General features: G+C 52.7%; 1 protein-coding gene across 3 annotated transcripts; it reads right to left on the bottom strand.

Moving 5' to 3' along the window:
• Nucleotides 1-1,540: 1,540 nt before the first annotated feature.
• On the bottom strand, nucleotides 1,541-5,844 carry CPLANE2 (ciliogenesis and planar polarity effector complex subunit 2). Of its 3 annotated transcripts, none has more exons than XM_081057333.1 (6): nucleotides 5,686-5,840; nucleotides 5,156-5,278; nucleotides 3,988-4,140; nucleotides 3,292-3,416; nucleotides 2,813-2,949; nucleotides 1,541-2,588 (listed from the first exon to the last, which is right to left on the bottom strand). In XM_081057333.1, exons 2-6 carry the CDS (start codon nucleotides 5,265-5,267, stop codon nucleotides 2,339-2,341), a joined length of 777 nt encoding a protein of 258 aa, XP_080913459.1. In that variant the 5' UTR covers nucleotides 5,268-5,278; nucleotides 5,686-5,840; the 3' UTR covers nucleotides 1,541-2,338. The 3 variants fall into 3 exon arrangements, with proteins under 3 accessions (XP_080913459.1, XP_080913460.1, XP_080913458.1); XM_081057334.1 differs by having other exon boundaries at nucleotides 5,649-5,834; XM_081057332.1 differs by having other exon boundaries at nucleotides 1,542-2,588; nucleotides 5,724-5,844.
• Between the last annotated feature and the right edge of the window lie 6,163 nt (nucleotides 5,845-12,007).

Here is a 12,007-nt window from a genome sequence, read left to right as displayed (position 1 = left end):
ACACGCCACAGTGGCCCCTGCTAGGCCCCGAGAGGAACTTTATCTGGAGCCCAGACTCTCTCCCTGGACGACATGTACAGGACCCACCACACAATTTGCGGTGTCCGGAATTTCAAGATGGTAACAGGAGAGCATGAAAGCAGGTGTTGGGCCCTGTGGACGGCTCAGGGGGCAGGCCCAAGAAGTTGGCCAGGATCCCTGCGGGTGTACACGCCCTCCCTTCTCACTCACTCTCAACAGGGCTGGGCAAACAATGCTGGGATGGGGGGTGGCCAGGCTCCAAGTTCCAGCCTCATTGTCCTGCCTGCTTTGTTCTTTCCCAAGGAGACAGCGAAGGGAATGGTTCACCCCTTAGTTTGGAGTGAAGGTGGGTGATGGGTGATTCTTTGACTGGGGCAGTGCTAACTAACCAGGATATGAGTGGCCTGCCCTGCCGAGGGGATGATCTGGATTATTTCTCCAGGGCAACCTTCTGGCTCTTGGCAGAGCTGGTACCAAGAAGGATGCCGAAGCTTCCTTTCTGGGAGAGTTGTAAGCCAGAGATAACTGGCGGGGATGCGGGGTAGCTGGTGACCACACACAGGTATGTGTAGCAGGAGGGTCACATTCAGGCCCAGAGGCCGTCACCAGGTTGCACTCCTACACCTTGCTGCTACCCTAGTGTGGTAAAGCCAACTGGAACTAAGAACAGAGGGGACCGTGCTGAAAGCCAGCTGCCTGGAAGCAGAGCCGAAGGCCGCAGTGGCGTATGGGCCGTGCCGCTGTGAGGCCTGGGGTCCTGCCAGGGACATTCCTTCTCTGAGACACAGGATAAGCTCAGGCCTCTGCTCTGAACCAGAGTTGGGGGTAAGAAAGTGCTTAAGTCAGTCCTTCAGGTCCGGGAAGGGTTGACAAGCCAACGGGCAACGCCCATGATGGACAGACATAGCAAGTGCCATGCAGGTGATCAGTGTGCTTGGGAGTGCAAGCGGGGGTACATGTATGAGCCTCCTGTGTGGGCCTAGAAGGGGGGCAGTGTTTTAGGACAAGTGCTGGTGTGTGTGCACACATGATCACGTGTGCGAGTGTGGTGTACTGAGCTGCCAGTGCTGTCTTCTCAAGAGGAGGCTCCAAGGGCCAGCTGACTTTGAGGGTCACAATACCTAGGCCCCTAGGGCCCTGCCAACTGGGTCAGACTCAGGTCAGGCCTCAGCCCAGGGGCCCAGCGATGGAGCCAGATGGGGTATCATAAGGGACTGTCAGAAAGTATAAAAGCCCCCTTTCGTCAGCACCCTTCATGCCCCCCACACACTTTAGCCAGCACTCACCAGTGCCTCTGGCTGATGGGGCCGGGATCAGACACAAGAATGGGCAAGTTCACTCACCTTCCGGCTGCTGTTCTCGCTGTCTTCCCACACAGCAGAGCTGCCCAACAGGCCAACTCACTCCCTGGCCCCACCTGGTCCCGTCCCTGGCCCTGTCCAGTGATGCTGGCAGGCCCCTATCCTACCTAAGCCTAGCCTGACAGCTTCATGATCAAGAAAGGCACTGCAGAGCAGGGCTCAGCTCCTGGGTGCACAGGTGGACTACATTTCCCAGCCTCCTGTGCAGCTCTATGTGACCATGTGACTAGGTGTTGGCCAATGCAATGTGGGCAGAAATGAGGCACACCACCCTAGGCCAGGTCAACAGAAAGCTGGGTGACTGACCTTCCACTTGCACTGATCTGTCTGCTGACTGGAGGTTGATGTCAGGGCAACCTAGGAAGCCATGATCTCAGGAAGATCTCAGCCTGGGTCTCTGAACCAGTGCATGGAGTGCCAACCCCTACCTTCACCTCTACTTGAGGTGAGACATAAGAAAAAAACTTTATTATAGAGTTAAGCCACTGAGATTTCAGGGTTTATCTGGTACAGCAGATGGTGTTACCTTAACTAATCCAAGCTCCTGATTGAAGTCATTTGAGGTCAAGGGCCCTGCTGGGGCACCCCCTCTCCCCAGTCAACCTCCCTGGGTGCTGCGGAAGGGGAAGGACAGCAGGAGATGGCGGGAGATGCCTGAGTCCTGGGCCCTACCCATGCAGCTCCTCAATTTCCAGAGCCTAGACTCCCAGGGCTGAGGGAGAAGCCGTGGGCCTCAAACCACTGCCCACTTCATTGCCATGAATTCTCAAGGAAAGTGCTGCTGGGGCAGAGCCTTTGTAGGCCACCATCCTCCCTGACCAGGCCCCTCTGGCCCGTCCTTAGCTAAGATCAATAGTCCTGCCCCAGCCCTGGGCCCTGGGTCCTGCCCTCTGCCCTGGGTCACCTGAGGGTCAGGAGTAGGGATCACAGGTGCCCACTCAGGACGCTACCACACCTCAGCTGGGCGTGTTGTCTGGGGTGTTGGGGAGCAGGCCAGCTGCCACCTGGTCCTGGTGCCACAGCTGCTCCACTAGGCTATTGAGCACGTGGGCAACGTCCGCCAGCCCAGCCCGCCCATCCAGCGTGCGCCCATCTGCCAGCCGCCGCCCTGGCACACTCTTCACCCGCAGGAGGGGCAGTTCCCAGGCCTGCCGGAAGGCTGTGAGGTCACGCTCGGGCACATCTGTGTGCATGTACTGGTCAAATCTGTAGGAGGGTCAAGGAGCCTGACCAGGTACCTCTGCCAACTACCCCATCACACCTAGTTTCTCCCTCCTCCCTGGAGACCCACAGCCAGGGTCTGGGGGAGAGGCCCTGCTACAGCCTTTGAGATAAATCCCACTGGGCTGGACCCTAGAGCTGGGTAGAGGCAGGGTCTGCACCTTGCCAAGTGTGGCCTCTGACAATCCTAGGGGCCACCCAAAGGATACTTGGAGCCGATGACCATTCTGACAACACCAGGGGCTTCACCTGTCATGCGGGCCAGCTGTCCAGGGAGGTCTTCAAAGGAGGCACGGTCGGTGAAAGAGAAGAGGAAGAGGAAAGCGTCTGTTTTCTCCTTGCAAGCCTGGGGATGATGGGGAGACTGATTCAAGGCTTGTAACCATGGGATCAGTGCCCTCCTGTAAGCTGCAAGGCCCCAAGAAGTCTCAGCACAATCCCTCCTTTCACAGCCTGGGAAACAGAGGCCCAGAACAGGGTGTAGCTGGTCCCAGGGCAGAGCCCTGGCTGGGCCCCAGTCCCCAGGGCCAGCTCAGAGCTCTCCCAGCTGGGGCAGCGCCCTCAGTCCATTCATGCCCAATTCTGGCTCCTGCAAACCAGGCAGGCTGGGCTCAAACTCCTGGACTCAGAAGCCCACCTCAGACAACCAATCCCACCAGGACCCACCCAGGCCCCCCTACCTGCTCACCGGCAATATGTGATCAAACTTTTTGAGCGCAGACTCCCCGCAGTCCCAGAATTCAAAGCGGAACATGACAACACGGTCACTGGCCTGCAGCTTGGCCGGCCAAAATACCACAGTGGTCTGGATGCCTGGGGAGGGCAGGGTCAGCCACTTAGAATGGGAGAGGCAGAGGTGGAGAGGGTAGGGGGCCAGGAAGGAAGAGAAACAATATGTCCCTGCCCTGGTGGGTCTCCAGTCTTATGGGAAAGCCATAGTCACAGACCTGGGAGAATTCTGTCTCATGCAGGGGAACCGATCTGCCCTGGAGGAGCCGTCAGTCTACCAAGGAGATACAGTTCTCGCCCCAGCCATGACAAAGCAGCAGTGTCATTCATATGCACAAGGGGACACAGGCCCAAGGATACTGGAGGATATTGCAATGTGGTGGTCAATCAGCATCAAGTGGAAGGAAACAAGAAGGGAGGATTAGTGTTTCCGAGCACCTACCTTGTGCTGGCACAATGCTAGGCAATCCCCAGCAACCCCTTGGGATTGGTACTACTATCCCTGTGGCACAGAGGAGCCAATGCAGGCTAGGCCCAGAGAGGGAAAGTGACTTCCCAAGGTTGCAGAATACACGGTGGGGCTGGTTACCATGTGTGCAGTCCAGGGCCAGAGTCTTTTCTTCACCCCAGAGAAGGCCTTCCAGGATGGACTCACCAGTGGTCTCGTGGTGTACCACGGGCACCTCCAGACCAGCCAGCTTGGCCACTAGCGCCGTCTTGCCCACGCCACTCTTCCCACACACGAAGATCTTGTAGCTGGCTGTGTCAATAGCCATGGGCGGGGGCAGCACTGGTCGCTCGAGCAGCCCTGGGGCAAGGAGGGAGTCAGGTGGGGTCAGGGGGTCAACCTGCACTTGCCCTTCAGATCGTGAGTTGGACAACCTCATCCCTAAGGGCTTTTTCAGGGCTAACCATCCACGGTACTCTATGCCCATTACAGAGGCCTGGGACCCAAGCAGCAGCCCTGGATGAGAAGCTCTGCTGAGAACACTTATGCTCTGGGAGCTGAGCCAAGGCCCTCTTCAAATAATACCAAGTTATTATTTTTTGAAGTTCGATGCATGAATGGTTTTTATTGATATTATCACATGTACTAGATTTCTCACATGTAAAAGCAAGGTTTTTCATAATTCTTTCCTGAGTGGAGAAATATCAGCAAAAGTATTCTCCATTACTATAAACTCCTTAGAATCAAGATATCAAGATATTTATGAATGTTTTAAATTTCAAACTTGCAGCAAACTGTCTAAATTATGATACATCTGTAGGCGTAGGACCTCAAAGTCCTAAGTTGTGGGTTGCCCTTTCATTTTCTGGTCGTAAGCCTTCTGATACTTTGTCCTGGTCAGAGCTGGACTGTCACAGCTGACGGCCAGGCCCCCCTGCTGGCCTGTCAGCCCTGCCCTGCCTGGGGAAGCTGGCTTCATCCTGGAGACAGCAGGATATGAAAGCGGCTTGTCTCTCCTCACCAGTCTTAACAAGTCTGTAAGACGTGATGCTGAGAAAGTTCAATGGGAGTCTGTTGTGTAAAGTGCCCAGCAGAGGGCCTGGCACCTGGTGAGGGCTCAGTCAACAGCCTCTCTAGTGACAGTAGTTCCTGGCAGGGTTTTGCCCGTTTCCTGGCTCTGGTGATGGAATTAGCTCTACAGCGATTTGGGGATGGGGGCCGCAGGGATAGGGCTTCTAGGGGTCCCCAAGGCTGAGAAGTGCAGTGCAGCAGGCCCTCTCTGCCCTGCTTCTCTGCTCCACTCCCCTCCCCACAGCAGTGACACTGTTCTACCCATGGAATGACATGTGACAGGCTGGGGGGTAGGGACACTTACCAAACAACCGCCGGCGGTTCTTGCGCAGGATGCAGGCCAGGTACTCCTTGCCCTCGGCACTCTCGTGCCAGTCTGGGACAATCACCGAGCCCCGGGCGGGTGGTCTGGCCATGGCTGGGCACCCTGATGAGGTAGGGAGATGGCAGAATGCTGAGAGCAGGGCGAGAGGGTAACTGCCCCAACCGGGACCTGTGATCCCTCTTAAGCTGCCCTCTGACTCTCCCGTGGAGCACAGCTCCCTCCTTGGGTGGTGAAGCAGTTAAGGAGTCCCGCCCTTCTTTTTATCCCAATTAGCATTTTTGGAGTCCAAGCTCCCTTTCACGGTCCTGGAAGGTTGGGGGGCGGGGAGGTTACACATTCCCATCTCCCTCCTGTTACCCAGAAGGCACAATTCCATAGTACCGTCTACATCACCGCCCCCAGTGCTCCCTGGGGGGCAGCCATCCCATTATTGCCCAGAGGGCATTTACACGGCCCCTCTCTCCCTTGTCACCTCCGGGAGGGGTCACACAGCCCTGTTTCTCCTCTACCTCCTTGATACCGACTCTTGGGGCCACTCGGCCCTCACCATCAGCAGTGCCCACGGACGAACAGGTCCCTTTAAAAGTCCGCGTTTCGTTCCCGCCGCCCAGGCCGCCAGGCCTGCTTCCGCCCGTCCTGAGTTTGGCTTCAGTGCGTGTCGCCTGGCCGGGAGCCGGTGCAGGAGTGAGGCGCATGTGCGGAGGGGGTTGTCATGGAGACGCGGGGGGCGGGATTGGGGTGCCGGGTTCTCGGCGGGTTGGTCTGCAGCTTCCACCGCTCAGCCACACACACGACCTTTCCAGCTTCTCTGTTCCCTCTCCTATAAAGTGAAGGTAAAATGCTGTTACCTCCTGGGGTTCTTTACAACAGTGCCTGGTCCACAGCACTGATCACTAAGTATGATTATTATTATTATACTATTATTATTATTATTACTACTACTACTACTCTATTAATCCTGCTTGGCAGGACCGCGAGATGATTTAAACATCTCTGGCTTCACAGATGGGGAAAAAGCAGCTCAGAGAAGTCAAGGGACTTGCTCAAGTTTTTAAAAATGAGTCAGAGGCCCACTGGATTGTACCTTCAAGTATTTATTGACTGATTCATCCCATTCATTCAACAAATGATTGCTGAGTACCTACCATGTGCCGGGCCTGTTACTCGGGAGGTGTGTGATCAGTAATGACTGTTAGTTGGACAGGATGCAGCTGGGTCATCACTGGGAGGTTGTCTACTACACTTAATTTTTCCCGGTGTCCTCTTGCATTACCTTCATGTAGGGCAAATCACTGCTGTGTAAGGAGTCACCTATGAGTTAACGTTTACTGAAAGCCAACTAAGTGCCCAACAGTGGGTGCACTACAGAGGTGGCTTCATTTACTTCTACAAACAAACCTGTGTAGGAAATAGTCTCTCTTTTTTTTTTTTTTTTAACACACTTATCCCATCATTCTTGCCACTTTTTTTTTTTAATTGGGGATGGAGAACAGGACTTTATTGGGGAACAGTGTATATTTCCAGGACTTTTTTCCAAGTCAAGTTGTTGTCCTTTCAATCTTAGTTGTAGAGGGTGCCGTTCAGCTTCAAGTTATTGTCCTTTCAGTCTTAGTTAGGAGGGCGAAGCTCAGCTCTAGGTCCAGCTGCCATTGCTAGTTGCAGGGGGCGCTGCCCACCATCCCTTGCGGGAGTCGAACCGGCAACCTTGTGGTTGAGAGGACGCGCTCCAACCAACTGAGCCATCCGGGAGCTCAGCGGTAGCTCAGCTCAAGGTGCCTTGTTCAATCTTAGTTGCAGGGAGCGCTGCCCACTACCACTTGCGGGAGTCGAGGAATTGAACTGGCAACTTTGTGGTTGAGAGCCCACTGGCCCATGTGAGAATAGAACCAGCAGCCTTCGGAGTTAGGAGCATGGAGCTCTAACTGCCTGAGCCACCAGGCCGGCCCCTATTTTCTCATCTTTTACAGATGAGGAAGCTCAGAGACATGATTGTCTGAGATCACATCACACACAGGTGGTCAGTGGGAAAACTAGACTCAGAACCCAGGGTTTCTGGATTCTGAAGTTCGTATCTGTTCTGTCCGATTGGGCCATGTGTTTTTAAAGCTTTGCCCCAGCCTAGGAGGGCTGTTCCTAGTAAGGCTGAAAGTAGCCAGAGGACCACAACCCACAAATCATGAAGGCGCATTATGTCTAAGGGGGTCGAGGGGACGAGGATGTGTAAGACAGGGCACTTGCCCTCAACTTGCTTCCACTGCAGCTGGGAAGAGATGGGACAAATGAATAACCACTCCTCCAGGATTCTGCGTTGAGACCATTGCCCGTACTCCCAGATCACTCAGTTCCCTTTCCTGCGGTCCTTACCGTATCTGCCCATTGTCATGGTTATTCATAGTGGTGTGGAGCTCTGGCCACTGACCAGGAGTGCATCAGTGGCAGGGCTCAGAGCTGACTTACCTCTGGGTTTCTAGACTTCACATCCAGCCGTGCACTGGCTTGGCTCGTGGAGGGCTCAGGGAGAGTGTGAAGAAATGAAGCAACTTGGCAGAATGAGCTTACCGGTTAAGCTGGAGGCCAAATAAGATGTGATGTCCCCTTAGGCACAGACAGGGAGGCTGGTCGGCAGAAAAGCTGGTGGCCAGAGAATTAGGGGAACCAGTCTTCAGTGCCCTCAGGAGCTCATGAAGAGGACACTTCCCTGAGCACCAGGAGCCCGTTTAAAACATGAATTCTTGGGCTCCGTACCCAGAGATTCTGCTTTGGGATGTCGGAGGGGTCTGTGAGCCTGCATGTTTAACAAGAAGACTGAGCAGTTCAGAAGTTGGGTTCCATATCAGTCTACTCGGGCTGCTGTAACAGATTACCGCAGACTAGGTGGCTTAAACAACAGAAATTTATTTCTTCAGTTAGGGGAGCTGGAAATCCAAAATCAAGATACCGGCATGGCTGGGTTCTGGTGAGCCTCTCTTCCTGACTTGCAGACGGCTGTCTTCTCACTATGTCCTCACGTGGCCTTCCCTCTGTGCACACACTCTTGGTGTCTCGCTCTTTTGATGAGGACAGTAGTTTTATTGGATTAGCGCCTTTGACTTCATTTAACCTTAATTACCTTTTTAAGGCCCTATCTCCAAGTAAATCACATTAGGGGGTAGGTCTTTAACATATGGATTGGCTTATAGTAAAAACAAGCTCCACAGATAGACCTCACTTAGATAAACACCACTGCTGGAGACAGGAAGTCAGTCAACGGTTGGTGCCTGGGAGTGAGGTGGTCAGAATTGTATTTCTAAAGGATGCTTGTGAACCATCCTGGTCTAGTGAGTTCCCCTCTCCTGTGCTCCTTTGACCACTTGTATGTCCCCCCTAAGCAAGTTCTCCTCTTCATAGGGCCTCAGGTAAAGCAGGTGGACCATCTACCTAAAGGCTCTTCTAGTGTAGAACCTTCTGATTAGTCCACTCTTTTCTTGATGGTTTGGTCTCCCCCAGCCCCCCAGATTGACTGAGCACTTCCTGGACAAGGCCCCACAAGGCCTCGAGAGGAGGGTTTATAAAGGCAGGGACGCAATCACCAGCTCTGAGTAGTAGATGGCCTGGGGGGGCAGACTCAAACACGGAGGACTGAGGACCTGGAGGGCAGGGGCGAATGGGCCAACCAGGGAGGTGAGTGGAGAAGGGGAAGTCAGAGTTGTGTTTTCATCTCCTGCACCCTGCACTGCTTCCTTCGGGGTTTCCCTACTTGCCAGCTGGGATGCCACACAGAGCCAGAGTGCTCTTTTTTTGTCATGTAAGTAAATCCAGTACCATGTTTCCCTGAAAATAAGACCTAGCCAGGCAATCAGCTTTAATGTGTCTTTTGGAGCAAAAATTAATATAAGACCCGGTCTTATTTTACTATAAGACCGGGTCTTATATAACGTAATAATAATATAATATAATATAATATAATATAATATAATATAATATAATATAATATAATATAATAATATAACATAATACCAGGTCTTATATTAATTTTTGTTCCAAAAGACGCATTAGAGCTGATGGTCCAGCTAAGTCTTAGTTTCGGGGAAACCCGGTAATATCACACTCATGATTATAGTCTTCCAATAGTTTTCACTGCACTCAGAATACAATCCAAACGCCATGCCTTCAAGGCCTTCTGTGATTGGCCCCTGACCTCTTGTTTTCACTTCAGTTGTCACCCTCTTCCCCTGGCCTGCTGTACTCTGGCCTTTTTCTGTTCCCATTTAGGGCCTCTGCGTTATAGTCCCCAGCACCTGGAGCACTCTACACCACCCTCTGTACCTCACATGGATGGCTGCTTCCCCTCGCTCAGGTCTCAGCTTGAATGTCACCTGCACAGAGAGGCCTTCCCCCTCTACCACTCAAGCATTTGCCCCCGTGTCCCAGGCTTACTCTTTCACAACGTCCTGTTCTTGGTCCTGAAATTTTAAAATGTATTATCTGTCTCCCTTTCCTAGGAATAAGCTCCATGGGGACAGTTGCCTTGTCTTTTTATATATATCCTTGTATTAGTTTCGTATTGCTGCAGTAACAAAGTACCACAGACTGGGTGACTTGAACAACAGAAGTATTCTCGGTTCTGGAGCTTAGAAATCCAAGATCATAGTGTTGGTAGGGTTGATGCCTGAGGGCTGTGAGGGAAAGATCTCTCAGGCCTCTCTCTGGCTTGCAGGTGGCCATCTTCGCCCTGTGTCTTTACATTGCCTGCCCTTTGTATGAGTCTGTGTCCAAATTTCCTCTTCTTATGACACCAGTCATATTGGAAAGAACCTATCTACAAATAGGATCGCATTCTGAGGTATGGGGGTTAGGACTTCAACATAGGACAGGGCAGGGGGCACAATTCAGCCCCTAATAATCCCTACTACCTACTACCTAGAAATATGTCTGATGTATAGTAAAAACTTAATAAAAATGTGTTGACTGACTGTCTGGCTATGGTTGCAGCTTGGAGAATGGCCTGAAAAATAGCGAGCCTGGAAGAAGGACCAGTAAGGTAGTAGGGTGAACCTTCCAGGCACAGGTGGACGAGGACATGTATTTGTCGAATATTTACGAGCACTCCCTGTGCCAGGCCAGACACTGGGAAGACAGTAGTGAGACACAGACCTTGCCCTTAGGTATTGCACACTCTGGTGGGACGAAAATAAAGACCTAGGCAAGAACACTTAGAAGCAGGGCAGTAGGGTAGAGAGGAGGGGCTGACTAAAAATGTCAGATTCCATTTAAATACAGGATGTGGGGCTGGAGCTGCCAAATCACCCCCCGAGTTCTTTGGAAGTTGGGATGTACCAGGCTTGGGCGTGGCAGCAAAGTTGGTGTCCTTGACCTGCACAGCCTCACGTGTCACTGCTCTGCCTAAAACCTTCTTACTGGCTTCCCCTGGCACCTGGCATAATCCCCACACCACCCGTTCAGCATGGCCGACAAGGCCCGCCTGCGTACTCTGCCCCAGTCACGTGCTCCAGTCATACTGGCCTTTCCTCTCCTCCTGGCACTTGTCAAGTTCATGACGGCCTCCGGGCCTTTGTTCTTGCTGTTCTCTACCTATGGAATGGTCTTCCCCCATCTATCCATGGCTGCTGCTTCTTACACTCAGGTCTCAGCTGAAATGGCACCTCCTCAGAAAGGGCTTCTCTGATGAGTCCAATTCTATCACACATTGTCACATACCATTTTTATTTTCTTCGTGGTACTCGCTTGGAATGGTCTTGCTTAATTGTTTATATATGCGTCTGTCCCTTGTCCCCTACTCCCACTGAAGGGCAAGTTCCACGAGTCAGGGACAGTGCCTGGCACACAGTACTATATGTTCACTTAATGCAGGAAGGAGTGCCGGCCAGACAAGTCCACCCCCACCCCTATGTCCAGTCAGCTGCCAGAGGCTGATTTTTCTCCCCAGGTATTTCTCTGTCCTCTCGTTGCTACTGCTGTGATCCAGGTACCTGTTCCTGGGCTCTGCCTCTCATCTTCCATCCCCAGTTCATTCTCCAGTTCTGCGTTGTCCACTCCAGTCACACGGGCCTTCTCAACGTTCCAGAAGGACCGGTCACACCCAGATCCCTGTGCCTTTGCTCAGGCTCTTCTCTCTACTGAAACACCCCTTTCCTTTCTTCCTCCGGCACTGGCCGTAATCTCTCGTATCCTTGCTTCTTGGGGTTCCCAAGCACTTTATCTGACTTCTCTCCTACTTGGAGCGAGTACAGGTTTTTACCTTCAATGACTCAGATGTTTAAGAACTAGAGCTTTGTTTCCTCTGGCTCAATTTAATCTCTCTCTGCATGCAGGCATTTTAATCCAGTAATTTCCTGGTCAGCTTAAATTCAGTGATTTCTCATTCCCTACAGTTTAAACACTCAGTCTCTTCAGCCTTGTTTCTTTTCATCTCCCCCTCTTCTGGCACTGGAGCTCAAGCTAGGGTGAAAGGGGGGGCTTACCCAAATGCCAGGGAAGCATGGTGGGTTTGGGGGGGGGGCACATGCTCCTTGGGTATCCTGTCTCCTGGGCCTTTGTGGGCTTCCTGCTCCAGAAACTCTCCTCCATACCTCTGCCACGGCCCCATCCATGCTGACCTATCACAGGTGTTCTTTCTTCCCACTGTGGATTCAGCTCGTAAGCATCTTTCCCTGCTCCACCTGAGGGGATGACCTCTGGTCATCAAATGCACGGATCGCTGTGCACTGTCCTCAGCCCAGAACATGCCAGACCTCCTAAAGCCCTTTGGTAGTCTTCCTGGAGCAAGGGGAGTCTGGCGGAGGCCTACAGGTCTGCTGACATCTCGCATTACTGACTGCCAGAGGCCAAGCC

Source organism: Rhinolophus hipposideros (genome assembly GCF_964194185.1).
Source record: "Rhinolophus hipposideros genome assembly, chromosome: 8".
Taxonomy (NCBI): Eukaryota; Metazoa; Chordata; class Mammalia; order Chiroptera; family Rhinolophidae; genus Rhinolophus; species Rhinolophus hipposideros.
The sequence above is the reverse complement of the archived record's forward strand: the minus strand, read 5'-3'. Positions and strand labels throughout refer to the sequence as shown.